This window comes from Dendropsophus ebraccatus, chromosome 14 (genome assembly GCF_027789765.1).
Source record: "Dendropsophus ebraccatus isolate aDenEbr1 chromosome 14, aDenEbr1.pat, whole genome shotgun sequence".
NCBI classification, from domain to species: domain Eukaryota; kingdom Metazoa; phylum Chordata; class Amphibia; order Anura; family Hylidae; genus Dendropsophus; species Dendropsophus ebraccatus.
In genome coordinates, this window is record NC_091467.1 from 76,165,925 (window position 1) to 76,192,675 (window position 26,751).

General features: G+C 46.2%; 2 protein-coding genes across 3 annotated transcripts in view; one reads left to right on the forward strand and one right to left on the reverse strand.

The window, feature by feature from the left end:
- LOC138772521 (phosphatidate phosphatase LPIN3-like) overlaps positions 1-26,751 on the forward strand; it is a 123,093-nt gene that overhangs the window by 13,241 nt on the left and 83,101 nt on the right. The gene's annotated exons all lie outside the window — the stretch shown is intronic.
- Positions 12,541-26,751, reverse strand: part of MYL9 (myosin light chain 9) — a 36,482-nt gene continuing 22,271 nt past the window's right edge. For both annotated transcript variants that reach the window (XM_069952982.1, XM_069952980.1), the window contains exons 2-4: positions 22,835-23,037; positions 18,843-19,004; positions 12,541-13,082 (exon numbers count right to left, since the gene is read on the reverse strand). In XM_069952982.1, coding sequence (XP_069809083.1) covers positions 12,910-13,082; positions 18,843-19,004; positions 22,835-23,018 — 519 coding nt within the window. In that variant the 5' untranslated portion in view covers positions 23,019-23,037 and the 3' untranslated portion in view covers positions 12,541-12,909. The remainder of the gene's footprint in view (positions 13,083-18,842; positions 19,005-22,834; positions 23,038-26,751) is intronic.

The following is a 26,751-nucleotide window of genomic DNA, read 5'->3' on the forward strand; positions in this document are numbered from 1 at the left end:
GTGCTGCAATACTGTAACAGCGCTACAATACTGCAATACCGCAAAAGTGCTGCAATACTGCCATAACACTACAATACTTCAACAGTGCTGCAATACTGCGATAACACTGCAATACAGCAAGAGTGCTGCAATACTGCGATAACACTACAATACAACAACAGTGCTGCAATACTGCGATAACACTACAGTACACCAACAGTGCTGCAATACTGCGATAACACTATAATACAACAACAGTGCTGCAATACTGCGACAGTGCTGCAATACTGCCATAACACTGCAATACAGCAAGAGTGCTGCAATACTGCGATAACACTACAATACAACAACAGTTCTGCAATACTGCGACAGTGCTGCAATACTGCGATAACACTACAGTACAACAACAGTGCTGCAATACTGCGATAACACTACAATACTACAACAGTGCTGCAATACTGTAACAGCGCTACAATACTGCAATACCGCAAAAGTGCTGCAATACTGCCATAACACTACAATACCGCAACAGTGCTGCAATACAGTGACAGTGCTGCAATACTGTGACAATCATGCAATACTGCGACAGTGCTGCAATACAGGGACAGTGCTGCAATACAGGGACAGTGCTGCAATACAGGGACAGTGCTACAATACAGGGACAGTGCTACAATACAGGGACAGTGCTGCGATACAGGGACAGTGCTACGATACAGGGACAGTGCTACAATACAGGGACAGTGCTGCAATACAGGGACAGTGCTACAATACAGGGACAGTGCTACAATACAGGGACAGTGCTGCAATACAGGGACAGTGCTGCAATACAGGGACAGTGCTGCAATACAGGGACAGTGCTGCAATACAGGGACAGTGCTGCAATACAGGCACAGTGCTGCAATACAGGGACAGTGCTACAATACCGCGACAGTGCTACAATACAGGGACAGTGCTGCAATACAGGGACAGTGCTACAATACAGGGACAGTGCTACAATACAGGGACAGTGCTACAATACAGGGACAGTGCTGCAATACAGGGACAGTGCTGCAATACAGGGACAGTGCTGCAATACAGGCACAGTGCTGCAATACAGGGACAGTGCTACAATACCGCGACAGTGCTACAATACAGGGACAGTGCTGCAATACAGGGACAGTGCTACAATACAGGGACAGCGCTGCAATACAGGGACAGTGCTACAATACAGGGACAGTGCTACAATACAGGGACAGTGCTGCAATACAGGGACAGTGCTACAATACAGGGACAGTGCTGCAATACAGGGACAGTGCTGCAATACAGGGACAGTGCTACAATACAGGGACAGTGCTGCAATACAGGGACAGTGCTACAATACAGGGACAGTGCTGCAATACAATACAGGGACAGTGCTACAATACAATACAGGGACAGTGCTACAATACAGGGACAGTGCTACAATACCGTGACAGTGCTACAATACAGTGACAGTGCTGCAATACAGGGACAGTGCTACAATACAGGGACAGTGCTACAATACAGGGACAGTGCTGCAATACAGGGACAGTGCTACAATACAGGGACAGTGCTGCAATACAGGGACAGTGCTACAATACAGGGACAGTGCTACAATACAGGGACAGTGCTACAATACAGTGACAGTGCTGCAATACAGGGACAGTGCTACAATACAGGGACAGTGCTGCAATACAGGGACAGTGCTACAATACAGGGACAGTGCTACAATACAGGGACAGTGCTACAATACAGGGACAGTGCTACAATACAGGGACAGTGCTGCGATACAGGGACAGTGCTGCAATACAGGGACAGTGCTACAATACCGCGACAGTGCTACAATACAGGGACAGTGCTACAATACAGGGACAGTGCTACAATACAGGGACAGTGCTGCAATACAGGGACAGTGCTACAATACAGGCACAGTGCTGCAATACAGGGACAGTGCTACAATACAGGGACAGTGCTACAATACAGGGACAGTGCTACAATACAGGGACAGTACTACAATACAGGGACAGTGCTGCAATACAGGGACAGTGCTGCAATACAGGGACAGTGCTACGATACAGGGACAGTGCTACAATACAGGGACAGTACTACAATACAGGGACAGTGCTGCAATACAGGGACAGTGCTACAATACAGGGACAGTGCTACAATACAGGGACAGTACTACAATACAGGGACAGTGCTACAATAGAACAGTAAAATCTCTGCCTCCTAAGTTATACTGGGTACTTAAGGACAAGCTCTGTGTATAATAATAAATCCTAATATACGATGCTCATGGGTAAAGAATACAGCGTATCCAAAAAACCTATAAAGCAGCCGTCCCATTATAAGATGTCACCACTAGGGGCACCGCAGGAACTGTGTCATGTGTAGGAAGGAGAGGCAAAATATTCTCTAGAGAATCAGATTCATTGTGCTTGGACCACAGTGTGCAATTATATATATGATGGGGTAATCCCGCTTTATTCTGATCCCTACAGGTATATACTATATTATATATGACGGGGTAATCCCGCTTTATTCTGATCCCTACAGGTATATACTATATTATATATGACGGGGTAATCCCGCTTTATTCTGATCCCTACAGGTATATACTATATTATATATGATGGGGTAATCCTGCTTTATTCTGATCCCTACAGGTATATACTATATTATATATGATGGGAATCCCCCTGTATCCTGATCCCTACAGGTATATACTATATTATATATGATGGGGTAATCCTGCTTTATTCTGATCCCTACAGGTATATACTATATTATATATGATGGGGTAATCCTGCTTTATTCTGATCCCTACAGGTATATACTATATTATATATGATGGGGTAATCCCCCTGTATCCTGATCCCTACAGGTATATACTATATTATATATGATGGGGTAATCCCGCTTTATTCTGATCCCTACAGGTATATACTATATTATATATGATGGGGTAATCCTGCTTTATTCTGATCCCTACAGGTATATACTATATTATATATGATGGGGTAATCCTGCTTTATTCTGATCCCTACAGGTATATACTATATTATATATGATGGGGTTACCCCTCTATCCTGATCCCTACAGGTATATACTATATTATATATGATGGGGTAATCCCCCTGTATCCTGATCCCTACAGGTATATACTATATTATGTATGATGGGGTTACCCCTCTATCCTGATCCCTACAGGTATATACTATATTATATATGATGGGGTAATCCTGCTTTATTCTGATCCCTACAGGTATATACTATATTATATATGATGGGGTAATCCCGCTTTATTCTGATCCCTACAGGTATATACTATATTATATATGATGGGGTAATCCTGCTTTATTCTGATCCCTACAGGTATATACTATATTATATATGATGGGGTTACCCCTCTATCCTGATCCCTACAGGTATATACTATATTATATATGATGGGGTAATCCCCCTGTATCCTGATCCCTACAGGTATATACTATATTATATATGATGGGGTTACCCCTCTATCCTGATCCCTACAGGTATATACTATATTATATATGATGGGGTTACCCCTGTATCCTGATCCCTACAGGTATATACTATATTATATATGATGGGATTACCCCTTTATCCTGATCCCTACAGGTATATACTATATTATATATGATGGGGTTACCCCTCTATCCTGATCCCTACAGGTATATACTATATTATATATGATGGGGTTACCCCTGTATCCTGATCCCTACAGGCGTATACTATATTATATATGACGGGGTTACCCCTTTATCCTGATCCCTACAGGTATATACTATATTATACATGATGGGGTTACCCCTGTATCCTGATCCCTACCGGTATATACTATATTATATATGATGGGAATCCCCCTGTATCCTGATCCCTACAGGTATATACTATATTATATATGATGGGGTAATCCTGCTTTATTCTGATCCCTACAGGTATATTCTATATTATATATGATGGGGTAATCCCGCTTTATTCTGATCCCTACAGGTATATTCTATATTATATATGATGGGGTTACCCCTCTATCCTGATCCCTACAGGTATATACTATATTATATATGATGGGGTTACCTCTGTATCCTGATCCCTACAGGTATATACTATATTATATATGATGGGGTTACCCCTGTATCCTGATCCCTACAGGTATATACTATATTATATATGATGGGGTTACCCCTGTATCCTGATCCCTACAGGTATATACTATATTATATATGATGGGGTTACCCCCTGTATCCTGATCCCTACAGGTATATACTATATTATATATGATGGGGTAATCCCCCTGTATCCTGATCCCTACAGGTATATACTATATTATATATGATGGGGTAATCCCCCTGTATCCTGATCCCTACAGGTATATACTATATTATATATGATGGGGTTGCCCCTCTATCCTGATCCCTACAGGTATATACTATATTATATATGACAGGGATCCCCTTATAGCAGCACAATGCTTGTCAGGTGTCACATTAGACATCTTACTGACACATAGCATAAGCCTGTACAGTTCCAGACAGCGTCTTGTGTATTGTAGGGTCTCAGGAGGGGGGGGGGGGGCAGCGTTAGATTTGCCACATTTGTTGACACTTGACATTTGTCTTTTATCAGCAGGTAATTTCATTAGGTGTATCAGCGCCTGCCTCCTCCTCTGTTTACCCCTCCACCATTTACATAACCGAGAACTTGTCTGGGATTCTTTGAAGTTGTCAAAAAGATTTAAAAATCCTTATCCTGGGGCTCTTCAACTGGTACAGAACTACAACCCCCATCCTCTGGCTGTCAGGTATGCTGGGAGTTGTAGTGCAGCACAGCTGTAGATCCCCAGGTCTGGGAGTTATATAGCAGCCGTACAATGTAACATGTCCTCCAGCTGTCATCATGCTGGGAGTTGTAGTGCAGCACAGCTGTAGATCCCCAGGTCTGGGAGTTATATAGCAGCCGTACAATGTAACATGTCCTCCAGCTGTCATCATGCTGGGAGTTGTAGTGCAGCACAGCTGTAGATCCCCAGGTCTGGGAGTTATATAGCAGCCGTACAATGTAACATGTCCTCCAGCTGTCATCATGCTGGGAGTTGTAGTGCAGCACAGCTGTAGATCCCCAGGTCAGGGAGTTATATAGCAGCCGTACAATGTAACATGTCCTCCAGCTGTCATCATGCTGGGAGTTGTAGTGCAGCACAGCTGTAGATCCCCAGGTCTGGGAGTTATATAGCAGCCGTACAATGTAACATGTCCTCCAGCTGTCAGGCATGCTGGGAGTTGTAGTGCAGCACAGCTGTAGATCCCCAGGTCAGGGAGTTATATAGCAGCCGTACAATGTAACATGTCCCCTGGCTGTCAGCATGCTGGGAGTTGTAGTGCAGCACAGCTGTAGATCCCCAGGTCAGGGAGTTATATAGCAGCCGTACAATGTAACATGTCCTCCAGCTGTCAGGCATGCTGGGAGTTGTAGTGCAGCACAGCTGTAGATCCCCAGGTCTGGGAGTTATATAGCAGCCGTACAATGTAACATGTCCTCCAGCTGTCAGGCATGCTGGGAGTTGTAGTGCAGCACAGCTGTAGATCCCCAGGTCAGGGAGTTATATAGCAGCCGTACAATGTAACATGTCCTCCAGCTGTCAGGCATGCTGGGAGTTGTAGTGCAGCACAGCTGTAGATCCCCAGGTCAGGGAGTTATATAGCAGCCGTACAATGTAACATGTCCTCCAGCTGTCAGGCATGCTGGGAGTTGTAGTGCAGCACAGCTGTAGATCCCCAGGTCAGGGAGTTATATAGCAGCCGTACAATGTAACATGTCCTCCAGCTGTCAGGCATGCTGGGAGTTGTAGTGCAGCACAGCTGTAGATCCCCAGGTCTGGGAGTTATATAGCAGCCGTACAATGTAACATGTCCTCCAGCTGTCAGGCATGCTGGGAGTTGTAGTGCAGCACAGCTGTAGATCCCCAGGTCTGGGAGTTATATAGCAGCCGTACAATGTAACATGTCCTCCAGCTGTCAGGCATGCTGGGAGTTGTAGTGCAGCACAGCTGTAGATCCCCAGGTCTGGGAGTTATATAGCAGCCGTACAATGTAACATGTCCTCCAGCTGTCAGGCATGCTGGGAGTTGTAGTGCAGCACAGCTGTAGATCCCCAGGTCAGGGAGTTATATAGCAGCCGTACAATGTAACATGTCCTCCCAGCAATTGGCACTGGTGTCATCCACCAACCCCCACAGGAAACAATGAAACTCTTTAGTGGACTTGAGGAGGAGATTGTGTCCAGTTAGAGGTTCCCGCTTTGAAGCCTCATTGTTTGGTTTTTGTCTCTTTCAGTGTTTTTAACCAATGAGGCTAAAACCAGAAACCTGAGAAGATCAGACAATGTGTGAACGGCTCTCTACATAGCAACATGGATTCTATTTGTGGCACGTGTCAGGATAGCCGTCCTTGGGCCAATGTAATGGTGGAGGGAGTCATGGGGCGGTTAGGCAACACGTAGCACTGTCTCCCCCCCCATATACATAGATCAGTGATAGTGACAGCGTACGTAATACCGGGTCACATGATGTCACCACACCAAGTACTCTCATCCATGGCTCAGGCAGTCACAATAACCGATAACTTGACCATTGAACTCTGTTGAGCCAAGTTTTGGCCGAATTTTTGGACAGCTGTGATTTTGAGGCAAAAATATGTCTGTGATTATATTATATTGATAATCACGTCCGGAATTTGTATGGTCAAATTTTGGCCTCAAAATGATGTCCGTCCAAAAATACGACAAAAAAAAGGCATCATGGGAATGTAGCCTCAGGCCTTGTTCACACGTCCTGTTATCTATGGATCCGTATTTCCGTACTGGAGTTAGTGCACATGTCTATTGGGCTATGAACAACATCAGTAGATTACAGGACACAAACCAACGCTGAAATAAAAAGCACACGTCCTAGTGCGGACCCAGATGTTTCTGCGGAGTGTAGCCTTTTGTCATCCATATTTCTGTAAAACATAAGGAGGAGTCATTAGTCACATGCTGAAAGGTTACAGAGTTACGGAAATACGGACGCACTAGGGATGCATTTTTAGCAGATTGTACGGGTGGAAAGAATACTGAACATGTGGGTAAGGCCTGAGGCTGTGGTCACACACAGGTTTTTCATCAGGATTTTTTAACCAAAGCCAGGAGTGGATTGAGACCACAGGATGGCTATGCTCACACACTGATGTAACTGAGTGGCTGGCCGCCATTCAATAGCAAATAATTGCTGGCTGTATTACACAGGACAATGTTGTTCTTCCTGCCCGATCACCACTCCATGTAATAGGCTTCTTAGGCCATGTGCACACTACAGAATAGGCAGAATCTGTACTGGGGATTCCGCTTGGAGTTCCACCTTTCCCATTAGTTCAATAGGATTTGTCAGGCACAATCTGTGATTCCCTTAGAAGACAGTGGCGGTCTGCTGCTGCCCCCGCTCCTATCACAGCCGCCCGTCACTATCATTGTGGGAATTATAGGGCATGCTGAAAGACAACCATCAGCCGACATCGTGCATATTGCCTTATGGTGGTTTTACACGGAACGATGTATCGTTCGAACTTGCACGATAACAGTTGAATTGGAACGATAATCGTACGCGTAAACGCAGCGAACGATCAAGCGACAAGCGAAAAATCGTTCACTTTGATCTTTCAACAAGTTCTCAAATCGTCGTTGATCGTTCGCAAAAAATTTGCAGATCGTTCAGTTTAAACAGTCTTTCAACGATTTCCCCTATGTGTGAGATAGGCTTAAGCGATCGCAAAACGAATATTCCGTACGATGTATCGTTCCGTCTAAACGCCGATCGTTAGAAAAAAAAAATTGTTCATTCAATATCGTTAATCGTGCGATTGGGCGAATTATCGCTCCGTGTGAAACCACCATTAGAACATGACCTATTACACCAAACGATTATCAGCCGGAACGGCCAGTAATCAGCCAAGTAATCACATGGTAATAGGACGCTAAATGCTTATCAGCCCTTCACACATGAAGACGTGCAGCGCTTCAGCCATCAGCTCTCCACCCATGTAGTGGGGGCAGATCCATTGTACTGTGGTCCCGCAGGTGACGTCTGCTCATCAGCCATCTCCTATATCTGTTACGTATATATGTATATATATTACTAGTGGGTTATAGAGCACGGGGGATGGAATATGAAGAGGGTATATAGCAGAGAGCCACCATTGTGCTGCCCGACCCCTGAGTGATTCCTCTCACGCTCGCCATGTTTTCCATCCTTCGTATCTATATAGTGATAGACTATAGATGGGACAACCACCCCCACCATCCTAATAGATTGTGCTGACAGAAGAGGTGAGATGATGTCCTGTGGTGAGGTGTGACTCCCCCGCCGCTCTCGGTTACCTGTACACAAGGTGGAGGCCGTTCACACCTCCTGCCGCCATTGTTACCTGCACAGGTAGAGGCAGCACACAATGGCGGCTCTTTTACATACTGTTTTCCTTTGTCAGCGCCTCCTGATTGAATTAGCACATTAATGATCCTCTCCGTCTCATCAGGTAGCAGAGCCGGACCTCCCACTATTACACCTTGTCTCTGCTGCCATTGTCCTGCCATTCATATACCCCTCTTTATGTTATCACCCGCCATCTTGTGTCACTGATCCCTTATACCATAGGCCGCTGCTCGTCCTACAGCTGACAATCTATCAGGTCATCCTGACATTGATGTCACCTGCATGTGTGTATATATATATATATATATATATATATATATATATATACACACACACAGACAGGGGGCATCATAGGAGTGTGGGACCCCCAGATACATCTAAGGATCTCTGGGCTACAGGGACTGATTGCAACATTGCTGCAAAACTACAACTCCCATCAGGCTCCTGGAAGCTGTAGTTTTGCAGCAGCTGGAGATATATGAGATATATAAGTGCATGAATGGAACAGAAACATTTGTGAGGGTTAAAGGGGCACTCCGGAGGCTGACACAAGCATTGCTGATACATTGCTTTAATGGGGTTATGTTACTTTGTATGTTTTTTTTATTTTTATTTACATGTATAGTGGGGGCGTTATACAGAGCCACTCATATACTGTATATTCTTATATTGTACATGGGGGGGGGGGGGGCTCTGATCAACTTCTACATAATAGATCACCGCTCGTATTAAACAACTACATAGCCGTGTAAGATAAAAGGTAAAGTATTATTTGTGTCCATCAGTGTTACCAGACAGCCGCCTTTCCCAGTTACAATCTTGTGGTGGGGCCTTAGGGTGGGTTCACATGTCCGGATCACAGCACATCCACAGGTCTGTGATTCCCAGTACGATCATTATGGGTTTATGGATTTTTCATCCCACTGTATGTAAGTACTGAAAGACTGGAGAGAATACACCACCTCCTGCAGGACATACAACAGCTGATAAGTACTGGAACACTGGGGATTTTTATTTTTTTTATAGAAGTCAATTACAAATCTCTGGCACCAGTTGATTTAAAAAAATAATTTTTAGTGAACAACTCATTTAATGGTGAAAAGAGTGGCGACATGTAGCGGTATGGTCGGTATCGGAGGATTCAGCAACAAGCGATGTTCTGGGCCCTCTCCTGGTTACTGAGCACAATGCTGCATGTGGATGCGGCCAGAGAACAGGATGAGCTGGGAAGTAACAGATGCTCAGAAAGTTATAGGGTTGTTATATACAGATAGTACGAGATCCCAGCGCACCGCCCTTATATAAGGATACTGCGAGGATGAGGAGGGAGGAAGACAGACAGCAGGGTACACAGCAGCTATGGGGCTGGAAGGCCGGCTTCACACTGTTTTTGCAGTCAGTTTTTTTTCATTCGTTGTATGCTAAAAACAATATATGAAAAACCAGATGCATTCAGGTGCCCCCTTTTACCCTTTTTCAGCCATTTTCCATTGACATCATTTAAAAAAAAAAAAAAAACTGAGCAAAACGGATCCTTTTTTTTTTGCATACACAGAAACTTGGTCCAGCACATTTTTGTGAACACTAAAGAAAGGAAAGAAAGAAGGAAAGAAAGGATGGATGCATTTTGATGCTTTTTTTTTTCTTTTTTAAATTATAAAAGTCAGTGAAAAAAATTGACAAAAATTGATTCGCTCAAATGCGGCCGTTTTTTCACAGTTTTTTTTAAATAAAACGCAGCATGAATCCAGCCTATACAGAGCGCACTACAGACACACTATGGAGCGCACTACAGACACACTATGGAGCGCACTACGGACACACTATGGAGCGCACTACAGACACACTATGGAGCGCACTACAGACACACTATGGAGCGCACTACGGACACAATATGGAGCACACTACAGACACACTATGGAGCACACTACAGGCACACTATGGAGCACACTACAGACACACTATGGAGCACACTACAGACACACTATGGAGCACACTATGGAGCACACTACAGACACACTATGGAGCGCACTACAGACACACTATGGAGCACACTATGGAGCACACTACAGACACACTATGGAGCACACTACAGACACAATATGGAGCACACTACAGGCACACTATGGAGCACACTACAGACACACTATGGAGCGCACTACAGACACACTATGGAGCGCACTACAGACACAATATGGAGCACACTACAGACACACTATGGAGCACACTACGGACACAATATGGAGCACACTACAGACACACTATGGAGCACACTACAGACACACTATAGAGTACACCATGGACACAATATGGAGCACACTACAGGCACACTATGGAGCACACTACAGGCACACTATGGAGCACACTACAGACACACTATGGAGCACACTATGGACACACTATGGAGCACACTACAGACACACTATGGAGCACACTACAGGCACAATATGGAGCACACTACAGACACACTATGGAGCACACTACGGACACAATATGGAGCACACTACAGACACAATATGGAGCACACTACGGACACAATATGGAGCACACTACGGACACAATATGGAGCACACTACGGACACAATATGGAGCACACTACAGGCACAATATGGAGCACACTACGGATACAATATGGAGCACACTACGGACACAATATGGAGCACACTACAGGCACAATATGGAGCGCACTACAGACACACTATGGAGCGCACTACAGACACACTATGGAGCACACTACAGGCACACTATGGAGCACACTACAGACACACTATGGAGCACACTACAGGCACACTATGGAGCGCACTACAGACACAATATGGAAAACACTACAGACACACTATGGAGCACACTACAGACACACTATGGAGCACACTACAGGCACACTATGGAGCACACTACAGACACACTATGGAGCACACTACAGACACACTATGGAGCACACTACAGACACACTATGGAGCGCACTACAGACACACTATGGAGCGCACTACAGACACACTATGGAGCACACTACAGACACACTATAGAGTACACCATGGACACAATATGGAGCACACTACAGGCACACTATGGAGCACACTACAGGCACACTATGGAGCACACTACAGACACACTATGGAGCACACTACGGACACACTATAGAGTACACCATGGACACAATATGGAGCACACTACAGGCACACTATGGAGCACACTACAGGCACACTATGGAGCACACTACAGACACACTATGGAGCACACTACGGACACACTATGGAGCACACTACAGGCACACTATGGAGCACACTACAGGCACACTATGGAGCACACTACAGACACACTATGGAGCACACTATGGAGCACACTACAGACACACTATGGAGCGCACTACAGACACACTATGGAGCACACTACGGACACAATATGGAGCACACTACGGACACAATATGGAGCACACTACAGACACACTATGGAGCACACTACGGACACAATATGGAGCGCACTACAGGCACAATATGGAGCACACTACGGACACAATATGGAGCACACTACAGACACACTATGGAGCACACTACAGACACACTATAGAGTACACCATGGACACAATATGGAGCACACTACAGGCACACTATGGAGCACACTACAGGCACAATATGGAGCGCACTACAGGCACAATATGGAGCACACTACGGACACAATATGGAGCACACTACAGACACACTATGGAGCACACTACAGGCACAATATGGAGCACACTACAGACACACTATGGAGCACACTACAGGCACAATATGGAGCACACTACAGGCACAATATGGAGCACACTACAGACACACTATGGAGCACACTACAGGCACAATATGGAGCACACTACAGGCACAATATGGAGCACACTACAGGCACAATATGGAGCACACTACAGGCACAATACGGACACAACATGGAGCACACTACAGACACACTATAAATGATTTTTTTTTGCGGATTTTGGATAAAATATTTTGCCGATCAGGCATTTCATCCTTGAAAATATACTGAGATGTGAGGGTGTACAGGCAGGTCTATCCTCCGTATACTATTCATACATCACATAACACAACTAATGTTAATAAATCCATTTATTTTATATATTAAGATGAAATATCCCAATCTAAGCAACTAGAGTGACAGCGGGCGGCAGTCGTGTCACATCATTCCCTTCCTGTGGGGGCGCTGCTGAGGCAGCTGGCACACCTACACCGACCCTTCCTTATTCTATGGGAACCCGGGACTCATGCTAACCAGACAAGTGATTCTGTTCTGTCAGGTGTCCATAGAGACTCTCCTATGAGTGGATGGGACTTATAGCCGCTAGGGGGATTTATTTCACTATGGCCGCAGTAAAGGGTAGAAGGGGCTGAGAGGCTGCAGATCTGCAGGACCCTAGCTCCTCGGTGATGACAATCCGTGCCCTCTTATATCCCCATCACTTAGTCATCCTTTTCCTTGGCTCCGTGTTTCAGAATACGGGTGAATTCTACGTAGTTGAAGTTGCCTTTCTTGTCGATGGGCGCCTCTCTGTACATCTCGTCCACCTCCTCGTCCGTGAAGCGGTCCCCCATGGTGGTCAGGAGCTCTCGTAGATGATCCTCATTGATGAAACCTGTAGAGTACCAACAAAGGCGGACATCAGCGAGCGCGAGGAAAGACGAGGAAACCCAATAATAATAATAATAATAATAATAATAATAATAATAATAATAATCAAAAACACACAAACATACAGAATATAATACAGGGTCTATATACTGACTATAGTACAGGGTCTATATACTGAATGTAATACAGGGTCTATATACTGACTATATATAATACAGGGTCTATATACTGACTATAATACAGGGTCTATATACGGACTATAATACAGGGTCTATATACTGACTATAATACAGGGTCTATATACTGACTATAATACAGTGTCTATATACTGACTATATATAATACAGGGTCTATATACGGACTATAATACAGGGTCTATATACTGAGTACATCACAGCACTGAAAAGAGCCAGCCATGGAAGTATTCAGCAAAAAAATTACCAAAGATGGGATTATGGGGCCCAGTGGGGTGATTAAAGTGTCACTGTCGTGAATTTTTTTGCAGAAATCAATAGTCCAGGCGATTTTAAGAAACTTTGTAATTGGGTTTATTAGCCGAAAAATGCATTTTTATCATGAAAAAGCAGTTTGAAGCTCTCCCCCCTGTCTTCATTGTTCTCCTATGGAGAGAGCTAAAGAAAAGACCAAAACAGGACAACAAAGAGTTAATCTACAAATCCCTCACCCTCTATCTCCTCTGACAGTCAGCACTGACCTCTCTGAGCTCTGATTACAGCTGTCACCCAGCTCTGTGCCTGTAATCCTCTGTTCTCAGCTTTCTGCTGTCAGCTAACTCTCTCCCCCCTCCCCTCTCCATAGAACAGACTGGGGACGTCGGATGCAACAAGTCACAATTTCCTGATTTTTTGCAGTGGATGGAAAAGAGAAGGGGGGGGGGGACCTGGGAAAAGGCTTTTTAAATGCAGATAATGGCAGATTTGGAAGTTTCTTAAAATCGCCTGGACTATTGATTTCTGCAAAAATAAATAAAATAAATAAATAAATAAATAAATACGACAGTGACTCTTTAAAGGGAAACTCTGGCAAATTTGCTAATTACTTCTATATAAATATTTCTAGTCTTCCAGTACTTATCAGCTGCTATATGTCCTGCAGGAAGTGCTGTATTCTCTCCAGTCTTCCAGCACTTATCAGCTGCTTTATGTCCTGCAGGAAGTGGTGATTCTGTCCAGTCTGACACAGTGCTCTCTGCTGCCTCCTCTGTCCATGTCTGTCCAGAGCAGGATCTATCACACTGACCCTTCTATTCACCAACATCATCTGTCAGTGAGGAGTCGGGAGGCCCCCATACACATTATACTCTTGCTGGCAGCAGGTTTAGGTAACTTCAGTCTATTGGCATCTTAAACAATTTAAATTTACATGTTTAAACATGAATGTAATATGGGGGTCTGTCCCTGGTGGTCGGGGCAGCCTGGCACTGCTAAAAGCTGCCCACACCTTACACTTGTGTTTGGAGCGGATGACCATGTGATCTGTATGAGGGACCCTAGACTCCCCCGATGTCAGGGAAGGATCGGTCAGGTAGGTTTCTATATGCCTGATCTTTCTGATGAGGAGGGCTGGAGCGGGGCCGCAGGCCTACGTGCAGGGCCGCATGACTGGGGTTTGTAGTGGGGGCCTGCACGTGGTCTGCGGAGGGGAGGAGCTTTGCCTATATAGGGGAGAGGTGGCGAGCGAGAAGTCAGTCAGGCGGGAGACCGTGAAGCAGTTGGTCCTCCTGCGCCGCCTCTCCTCTTACCATGTCTGGCCTACCTGCTCTGTTGGAGCAGCTGCATGCGGCTGAGGGCTCTTCGAATGCGGCATGGCTGGAGGGGAGAATCAGGGAGCTTTTAGCGGATGCTCCCGCAGCGCCGGATACTCCTCCTTCCTCCACCCCCCAGGAATCCAGGCGCCCTGCTCGGAGGACTCGGCCGCCGGTAAGGTTGAGTTCGGGGCAGGAGGGTGAAGGGTCTGGGCGACGCCCACGGAGCCCCTCCAGGGACCCTCCTGGCCGGGCTCCGCAGCCTACTGCTTCTGGCAGGCGGGCCCGGTCCGGGAGGAATCCGTACAGGCGGCCCGGCCCTGCGGTGAGGCCAGGGGCGGATTAACTTTACCATAGGCCCCGGGTTGTTCACCAAGCCTGGGCCCCCCCACCCCAATGTAACTATGGCAGCACTAGCCTGGCGTTCATAGTACAGGATAGATAATGTCATCATGTCCTGATTTGAGCAAAATTGCCATAAAAAAACGGATTTTTTGCAAATCATGGCAGAAGTGTAGCCAGGAGACAGTACACCACTGAAAGTCTTTTTGGGTGGTCATGGGCCCCGGGCTGCCGCCCCAAACGCCCCTATTATAATCCACTACTGGGTGAGGCGCAGGTCCCCCCTGGAAGGGGTAGCATGCTCTTTCGGGGTTCCTCTGGCGTCAGAAAAGACAGAGGGGCCCGGTACGGAGCTTACTTTTCTGGGGATTACCATTGACACTCTGGCTATGGAATGTCGGCTGCCGGAGGACAAACTTTTGTCCTTGAGGCATGAAGTGGGACAGGTGAAGCGGTGCAGGAAGTTTCAGTTGAAGGTCCTTCAGGCATTGTTGGGGAGGCTGAACTTTGCCTGTAGGATCATCCCTATGGGGCGGGTATTCAGTAGGAGGTTGGCGGCCGCGACCTCGGGGGTGAAGGCCCCTCATCATTATATCCGGTTAACCCGTGACCACAGGGATGATTTGGAGGTGTGGGATAGTTTCCTAAATCAGTACAATGGTAGATCTCTGGTGATGGCTGAGGTTATGGATACTGCCGACTTTAAACTGTACACAGATGCGGCGGGAAGCTGGGGCATTCTGTCAAGGGCAGTGGTGTGCGGAGAAGTGGCCGTTGGAGTGGGAGGGGGCGGTGTTGCTCCGGAATCTGGCCTTCCTAGAGTTGTTCCCAATAGTGGTAGCGGTTTTTATGTGGGGGGACAGGTTTAGGGATCGTAAGGTCAGGTTTCATTGTGACAACATGGCAGTGGTGTTGGCCCTGAATCACCTGTCGGCCTCTTCTCCGCCGGTCGTGAGGCTGCTGCGTTGTTTGGTGTTAGAATGTTGGAAGTTGAATGCGTGGGTGGTGGCTGTCCATGTGCCGGGAAGTCTTAACTCAATTGCGGATTCTCTCTCTCGCAGTTCGATCGGGAGCTGGCACCCGATGCAGAGATCGATGGTTTGAAGTGTCCGGAGCACCTCTGGGAGCTGGGCTGCGAGCGGCAGGGCAGTTGATTCGGGCTTCCCTGGCTACTGGTACGTGGGCCTCCTACGAGTCTGCTTGGCAACTGTGGGAGGAATGGTGTGAGTGTTGTGGGGGAGCTTCATCGGGGGAGGGTAGCGTACTTCTTTTATTGTGCTGGTTGGGGGATATGTCTGTGAAGGGGTGGTCGGTAGCATATGTGAATGCTCGTCGGCTGCCCGATATTACTAAGGATTTTGTGGTGGCCCAGGCGGTGAGGGGGTTTAGAAGGGGTAGGTCCACCAGGAATACCCGTCGGCCGGTGGGGTTTCAGCTGTTGGAACGGTTGGGGGAGGCGGTTGTTGGCATTTGTCGTTCTCCATTTGAGGCGGCTTTTGTTTAGGGTGGCATTTGTGCTTGCCTTCTTTGGCGCATTGAGGATAGGGGAGCTTGTTGCTCCTAGTGGTTCTAAGTTAGGGGGATTGTTGCTGGCGGATGTGCAGCTTTATCCGGGGCGGGTTGAGTTCTGGATTAGGAAGTCTAAGACGGATCAGGTGGAGGCCGGTCGGCGGGTAGTGTTGGGGCAGCTGTCTGGTTCTGGGGTGTGTCTGGTGCGGTGCTTGGAATCGTACTCGCGGGTGCGGCCTTCGGGTGCCATCCCGCTGCTGTGCCATGCGGATGGGACATACTTGTCCCGATACCAGTTCACAGCTATTTTTCGGCGGGTTGGTTTTGGGGCTGGACCCGTCTTGCTTCGCTCCACACTCATTCCGGATAGGGGCGGCGACTGAGGCGGCGAGTTGGGGCTTGGGGGCTGAGGTGGTGAAAAGGATTGGTCGGTGGGACTCTAACCGGTATAAGGGGTATATTCGCCCCCATTGTGTTAAGTACGAGGAGTTGTTAGGGGGAGTCGGGGTTCCGGGGTTTGAGGTTGGTATAGGTTCTAGTTGTGTGCTTGCTGTTTTGGTGTTGCAGGTAGAACACCGTACCTTGTGTGGATATTTGGGCACTCTTACATGGCTCGAGGAGCTCAACGGGCAGATCTGCGCCCCAACGGGAGGCAGCTTGGCTTTCCACGGGAAATGGCGGTGGTCAGATGGCTAGATATCAGTGGTCTAGTTTGGAGTAGAGTGCTGCTGTTCGTTGTTTTTTGGGGTTGGACCGCCCCCCGGAGGTATTGGTGTTGCATGTGGGGGGGGAACGATTTGGGGGTTCGCCCCATGCGAGAATTAATCCGGGATATCCGGAATGACCTGTTCCGGCTGTGGACTGAGTATCCGGGGACGGTGGTGGTATGGTCGGAGATTGTTCCTCGGGCGAGTTGGCGCACAGCCAGATCGGTTGAGAAGCTAAATAAAGCGAGGATAAAAGTTAACAGGGCGATTTCCGGGTTTGTAGTGCGCAATGGGGGCGTGGCTGTGCGGCATGTAGATCTGGAGGGCGGTCAGGAGGCTTTCTGGTTAAGGGACGGGGTGCATCTAAATGCTGTGGGCATCGATCTGTGGGCCTTGGCTTTGCAGGACGGAGTTGAGAGGGCTTTGCGGGTGGGGGGGGTTACTCGCAGGCTTGAGGTATTCAAGGCCTACTCGCAGGTGGGAGGGGGAGCTCCTTGTAGTTTGAGGCAAAATTGATGGGGGGATGGGGGGGGATCATTGTGGGGTATGACCCTCCTCCTCAATGATGATTAAGAAATTTTGGGGGGTCTGGCGCTTTAAGGGCTCTCGCTGAAGGTGTTTCACCAGAGAGCAGAGGTTGGCTTGGGAGCCATACATGGTTAAATGGGGTCTCCGGGCTGGGCGGCTGGAGGCAAATTAATGACAAAGAATTAGTTCATCAAAGTTGGCGTCAGATCTTTTTGGGGAACTACAAGGACCTCCTCTACGGCTATTCATAGGAAGTTTTTGCTAAGATGTTTTCGGTGTGATAAAATGTTTTGCCAAATCTTTTTGTATGTTTATACTTAATAAATTTGGCTGCTGTGGCCATATTTAGCCACAATGACGCGACTCTGTGTCTTGTGTGTGTGTGTGTGTGTGTGTGTGTGGGGGGGGGGTTATGGCTGAGGGGGGAGGCAGTGGGAAAGGGGGGGGGGGAAGGGTTAAGACATTTTGGTAGTGTGGGGCGTGTTCTTGCGGACCATACTCTACAATACCAAAGTCATGAAGGGAGGCTGCTGCCAGGGTCTGCTGTTCCCACTCCCCTCTCCCTATGTATAACAGATGCATGCTCACCAGAGCTGAGCGTACACGTGTGTGGGCTCTGATGGCTGAATGAATCTGCTAGGGGCCGATCTCCCTCCATAGTAACACATGTCATAAACTGGGGGAGATGGGTAAACTAAAGAAAGTTTTACAAACTAGGAATACAAAAGATGGAGGGGACTATAGGGCAGCAGCTCCACATGTGGCTCCTCAGCTGTTTCATCCGCTCATGCTGGGAGTTGTGGTGCTGAACCAAGAGGAGTCTTCTAGCTGCATCATAGCTATACGATCTCTACAGATTATATCATAGGAAAGAGGAACACACGACTGTATTTATATATATATGTGTGTATACCTGTGCCCTCCTCATCAAAACAGGCAAACGCGTTCCTGATCACATCCTCGGGGTCGGTACCATTGAGTTTCTCTCCAAACATAGTCAGGAACATGGTGAAGTTGATGGGGCCGGGGGCTTCACTCATCATGCCTTCCAGGTATTCATCGGAGGGGTTCTTACCTACAAAACCCAGACAATGATATCACTAACAAAGCTCTAGCATCTCCACCATTGTTATCATCATCCTTTGTCATCTCAGTATTTGGGCTGTAGACAGAAGGGGGTCTGTAATACACCGACCATCAGTTATAATGTCACCAATCTTCATTGCATAGTGGCCATGTGGGGTACTGCAGCTCAGCTCCCATTGAAGGGAATAGGAGCTGCAGTAACCCAGCTTGGCCACTACACACTGCATGGCGCTGTCTGCTTCTGGCCTTGTTCTCTGTATATGTAGGTGTATGTGTTATGGCTGTTACTGATGCCTGTGCAGCCCTTGATGTGGTAATATATATATATATATATATATGTACAGTGGTATCTTGGTTTAAGAGTAACTTGGTATAAGAGCATAGCTTTGGTGTAAGAGCTCACTGTACTGCGTGGGAGGGGGAGTGGGGGAGGGGCATGGTCTGCATAGCGGGGTCTACAGCCCTGTACTCTGACTCAGGAAGTCTCTCTCACCTTCCAATCATAGCAGATCCACTTCAGGCTGGGGCTCACATCAGGGGACAGGACTGTGGAGGTAATCTCTCCATAGCTGTAACCCCTCTCTCCCCGGACAGAGAGTGCTGCATGTATGTGCCCACATCTGTCCTGCTCATTCCTTCCTGCTCCCTGCAGTCTCTGTCCGCCCTTGTGTTTCCCATCCTCTCCATTCCTGTACAGTAACTTATAATATCACAGATTCTGCTGTTTCTGAATGTTTGTTTCATCTGTTTTACATGTTATTCAGAATAATAATCAGTATATTTGGGGGGTGGAACCAATTGTCTGCATTTCTGGAGGATTATCGTTTGCATAATTGTTAACGATTAACGAGAAATCGTTGATCGTTTAATAGGATCCGGACCTATTTTTATGGTTTGATCGTTCGCACATCGTTCGGTGGGATAAGAATTCGCAGCTGAAATGTACGCAATACCGACAACTAAACGACCGCAAGAACGATCATAAATAACGATCGTTCGTTCCATGTAATTGGGCGAACTTTTTCGGGTCGTTTGCCTTAGCGGTCGTTTAAGATCATTTATCGTTAATCGTTACTCGTCGAAAAATTGCTTGGTGTAATAGTACCCTTATAAAGCGATCAACGATTTTTTCGTTCGGTCGTTAATCGTTAACTGCATTTCAACCGAACGATTACCGTTTAGATTCGAACGATTTAACGATAATCTGAACGATAATCGTCCGGTGGAATAGGGCCCTTAAGAGTGGATTTGGATTACAAGCGCCATCCCAGAACGAATTATACTCGTAATCCAAGGCACCACTGTGTATATATATATATATATATATATATATATATATTAGTTAGTGATGTCTGTGCAGTCCTTGCTGTAAATATATATCATTGGTGATGTCCATGCAGATCTTGCTGTGTATATATGTTGTTAGTGATGCCTGTGCAGCCCTTACTGTATATAAATATAGTAAGTTAGTGATGTCTGTTCCGCCCTTGCTATATATATAATATGTATATTGTTAGTGATGTCCATGCAGCCCTTGCTGTATGTATATTATATATATATTGTTAGTGATGTCCATGCAGCCCTTGCTGTGTGTGAATATATATATATATATATATAAATATATATATTATATATATACACATATATATATACACACACACACATATACATAAATATACACACATTGTGATGTCTGTGCAGCCCTCACTGTCTATTTATATTGTTAGTAATGTCTGTGCAGCCCTTGATGTATATTTATATCGTTAGTGATGTCTGTGCAGCCCATGCTGTATATTTATATCATTAGTGAGGTCTGTGCAGCTTATGCTGTATATTTATATCGTTAGTGATGTCTGTGCAGCCCTTGCTGTATATTTATATAGTTACTGAGGTCTGTGCAGCCCATGCTGTTTATTTATATCGTTAGTGAGGTCTGTGCAGCCCTTGCTGTATATTTATATCGTTAGGGATGTCTGTGCAGCCCTTGCAGTATTTTTATATTGTTAGTATTGTCTGTGCAGCCCTTGCTGTATATTTATATCCTTAGTGATGTCTGTGCAGCCCTAGCTATATATAGAAAATAATAAAGTTATACTCTAATTCCTCTCCACGCTCCCCAGTCTCCTCCCCGCTGACCACAGCCGCCGCTGACACTTCTGAAGCGGTCTTTGCAGTGACAGGACGCTCAGCCAATCACTGGCCCAGATGGGGCAGCACTGCAGTCAGTCATTGGCTGAGCGGCCAGTCACTTCAGAGACGGCTTCAGTAGTGTCAGGGGCGGCTGCGGTCAGCGGGGAGAAGCCAGGAGGACACAGGAGCCTGGACAGGTAAGTAATAACCTTAGTATATTCTACAACGATCAGCAGAGGAGCCGATCATCGTCTATCAGCGAGATTACAAATCGACGGCCTCTGACCGTGCAACGCTCTGTGTAATAGGAGGTGCGCATCGACGGCCAATGATTCAGAATCTCGCTAATAGACGATGATCAGCCGATGATCTGCTCCTCTGCTGATCGTTGTCTTTATTACACAGGGTGATATCTGCCCAATTCTGCCTGACTGATGGGGCAGATAATCGCCCCGGGGAACATGACCCTTAGTGGTCCCCTAGTGGTGAGAATATTAACTGCAGGATTCCGGGATTGTTTTATAATATAGAGAGAAAAATAAAAATAAACGAATAAATAAATAATCACCAAAAAGTCTTAGAAAAATGTGAAACATTAAAACTTGATTGAGATTCTAGGTCCTTTTCTGATGACACTGTCCCTTTAAATGAACAGGGCTCAACTGCAATACCAGGTGTGACCCATAGGTGACAGTGGCGCTATGTTAGAAAATATAATGGAAAATGTCATCAAACCCTCAATCAAACCAGATGATTACAACGCTGAGGCAGGAGGTCCAGTGATGTGAGCCCCCCCCCCCCCCCCCCGAACCCTGTGTGTATGTGTATATATCTAACCCTGTGTGTATGTGTATATATCTAACCCTGTGTGTATGTGTATATATCTAACCCTGAGTGTATGTGTATATATCTAACCCTGAGTGTATGTGTATATATCTAACCCTGTGTGTATGTGTATATATCTAACCCTGTGTGTATGTGTATATATCTAACCCTGTGTGTATGTGTATATATCTAACCCTGTGTGTATGTGTATATATCTAACCCTGTGTGTATGTGTATATATCTAACCCTGTGTGTATGTGTATATATCTAACCCTGTGTGTATGTGTATATATCTAACCCTGTGTGTATGTGTATATATCTAACCCTGTGTGTATGTGTATATATCTAACCCTGAGTGTATGTGTATATATCTAACCCTGTGTGTATGTGTATATATCTAACCCTGTGTATATGTGTATATATCTAACCCTGAGTGTATGTGTATATATCTAACCCTTTGTGTATGTGTATATATCTAACCCTGTGTGTATGTGTATATATCTAACCCTGAGTGTATGTGTATATATCTAACCCTGAGTGTATGTGTATATCTCTAACCCTGTGTGTATGTGTATATATCTAACCCTGAGTGTATGTGTATATCTCTAACCCTGTGTGTATGTGTATATATCTAATATCTAACCCTATGTATATGTATATATATATATATATATATATATATATATATATATATATATATATATCCATCCCTATAGGTGAGACCAGGGATTATAGTCACATTATTTCCCAGCTGTTCATGATCCTGATGGTTAGAGGGGAATATTCTGCGCCCATCTATTCTGTAACACTTATATCATTGGCGCAGTGATCCATACACTCGTGGCCTCCTGACTTCTCACATACCCATAGACGCCAACATGTCGTGAAGATCTTCCTTATCAATGAAGCCGTCCCTGTTCTGGTCAATCATGTTGAACGCCTCCTTAAACTCCTGAATCTGGGACTGGTCAAACATGGCGAACACATTGGAAGTCGCCCTCTGGGGACGCTTCTTGGTGGTCTTAGCCTTGGTCTTCTTGCTGGACATGTTGGCGGGAGGAGGGAGCCTGCGGATAGACAGAAGGTAAATGGCTTCATATGGCAGATATACAGGAGAGGGTGATACAGATATACAGGAGAGGGTCATATATACACACAGGACAGGGTCATATATACACACACAGGACAGGGTGATACAGATATACAGGAGAGGGTGATACAGATATACAGGAGAGGGTGATACAGATATACAGGAGGAGAGGGTCATATATACACACAGGACAGGGTGAAACAGATATACAGGAGAGGTGATACAGATATACAGGAGAGGGTCATATATCCACACACAGGACAGGGTCATACAGATATACAGGAGAGGTGATACATACAGGACGGGCTCATACATATATACAGGAGAGGGTCATACAGATATACAGGAGAGGGTCATATATATATATATATATATATATATATATATATATACACACAGGGCAGGGTCATCCATATATACAGGAGAGGTGATACAGATATACAGGACGGGGTCATACATACAGGACGGGGTCATACATACAGGACAGACTTATCCATACAGGACGGGGTCATACATACAGGACGGGCTAATACAGACATACAGGACGGGGTCATACATACAGGACGGGGTCATACATACATACAGGACGGGGTCATACATACATACAGGACGGGGTCATACATACAGGACGGGGTCATACATACAGGACGGGGTCATACATACAGGACGGGGTCATACATACATACAGGACGGGCTCATGCATACAGGACGGGGTCATACATACAGGACGGGCTAATACAGACATACAGGACGGGGTCATACATACAGGACGGGGTCATACATACAGGACGGGCTAATACAGACATACAGGACGGGGTCATACATACATACAGGACGGGGTCATACATACAGGACGGGGTCATACATACAGGACGGGGTCATACATACATACAGGACGGGGTCATACATACAGGACGGGGTCATACATACATACAGGACGGGGTCATACATACAGGACGGGGTCATACATACAGGACGGGCTAATACAGACATACAGGACGGGGTCATACATACAGGACGGGGTCATACATACATACAGGACGGGGTCATACATACAGGACGGGGTCATACATACATACAGGACGGGCTAATACAGACATACAGGACGGGGTCATACATACAGGACGGGGTCATACATACATACAGGACGGGCTCATACATACATACAGGACGGGCTCATACATACAGGACGGGGTCATACATACATACAGGACGGGCTCATACATACATACAGGACGGGGTCATACATACAGGACGGGGTCATACATACATACAGGACGGGGTCATACATACAGGACGGGGTCATACATACAGGACGGGGTCATACATACAGGACGGGGTCATACATACATACAGGACGGGGTCATACATACAGGACGGGCTCATACATACATACAGGACAGGCTCATACAGACATACAGGACGGGCTCATACACACATACAGGACGGGCTCATACACACATACAGGACGGGCTAATACACACATACAGGACGGGCTCATACACACATACAGGACGGGCTAATACACACATACAGGACGGGCTAATACATACAGGACGGGCTCATACATACAGGACGGGCTCATACATACAGGACGGGCTCATACAGACATACAGGACGGGCTCATACAGACATACAGGACGGGCTAATACAGACATACAGGACGGGCTCATACAGACATACAGGACGGGCTCATACAGACATACAGGACGGGGTCATACAGACATACAGGACGGGGTCATACATACAGGACGGGGTCATACATACAGGACGGGCTAATACAGACATACAGGACGGGCTCATACATACAGGACGGGCTCATGCATACAGGACGGGCTCATGCATACAGGACGGGCTCATACAGACATACAGGACGGGGTCATACAGACATACAGGACGGGGTCATACATACAGGACGGGGTCATACATACAGGACGGGCTCATGCATACAGGACGGGCTCATACATACAGGACGGGCTCATACATACAGGACGGGCTCATACATACAGGACGGGGTCGTATAGACATTATTGGAGATCAGAGATGTGGGATGCTGTGTCAACAAACTATTTATTCAGTGTGTATTTGCTCTTGGAGGTTTGGCAGCGACTCTTCCTAATACTAAGGTCTCGTTCACACATTTTGAATTTAAAACCATCCAGTAATTTCAATGGTAAACCCTGAAAAAAGAAACCCTAAGATTTGTACGGGGGAAGTTTCAGGATAACCGGTCATTTCTTTCATGAAAAACTCTGCTCATTCTGGGCTAAATAGTCACGTGGGCTATCCTACTTAAAGGGGTACTCCAGAGAGAGAAAAAAAACTGGTGTCAGAAAGTTATATAGATTTGTAATTTACTTCTATTAAAAAATCTCCAGTCTTCCAGTACTTATTGCGGTGTCCCACCACGGCTGTTTTGTGTCTCTCCTTTTCAACTCTCAAACAAGCTTCTTACTTCACATTAAGTGGTGATGAAGTGCGCTTTAAGGTTTCACCACTAGATGTCAGTATTTTTTATATGTATGTTCCTATGTTTTGCACAGCTGAAGTTAGGAATGGGTTACTGTTTTGTGTGTACCATGTGCTCTTGCTGACCTATAGGAGGTGCTCTCTACTTCTAGCCTATCTTTTTCTTCCTTTCTCTTTTACGCACTCCTTTCCACCACTCACAGGGTAAATTACTTCCTGTAGGAAGTAGTTACTTGGTGGGAGGAGGTTAGCGTCAGTTCTTGCCCAGATTCAACACACAGAGCAAATGTCCCTGCTGTAGCCAAGCCCTCGTCCGGAACAGCAGTTCAGTTCAGTCTGGTGCAGTCTAGTCTAAGACATGTGTATGCAGATGCAGCTAGAGACAGACAACCAGTTCTTTCAGTATTATTACTAGATCTACTATGCAGTGCTAAACACTACAAAGGGAGAAGAGTCTAGGAACATCCTAGACCACGCTGTGAACCACTCTAAAAAGTGCAGGGCAGTATCCTGAGACACAATAAGGAACTAGCCTGGATAGGACAAAGTTACCAAGAAGGTCTACGTATCCTATCTTGCAGTGCAGGTAACTGGGACACCCTAAGCTTCACCCAGATAACCACAACTGGGGCTTTTATCACCCTATTAGGACGAGTCACTCGACACTATAGGGTACAAGGTGGTCAGAGCAGGGTCTATACATGGGTACAAGTAACTTCTAACTACAGTATTTTTCTTCCAAGTTCTGGCAGACTACATTGCTACATTGGGTTAGGACTCCTTCAACCAACTCTTCTCCTCTAGGCTGCTCTACTCTACTCTCAACTCTTCAAGCACAGTTACAACTACCTCTTTTCTACTGTGGCATCACAACTATACCATCTCTGGCTGAGTTGTACAGCAATACTGATAACATCCATCAATCAGTGCTACTCCACATTATAAGCTGCTGTATGTCCTGCAGGAAGTGGTGTATTCTCTCCAGTCTGACACAGTGCTCTCTGCTGCCACCTCTGTCCATGTCAGGAACTGTCCAGAGCAGGAGAGGTTTTCTATGGAGATTTGCTGCTCTGGACAGTTCCTGACATGGACAGAGGTGGCAGCAGAGAGCACTGTGTCAGACTGGAGAGAATACACCACTTCCTGCAGGACATACAGCAGCTGGTAAGTACTGGAAGACTGGAGGGAAAACACCACTTCCTGCAGGTCATACAAAGTTGAG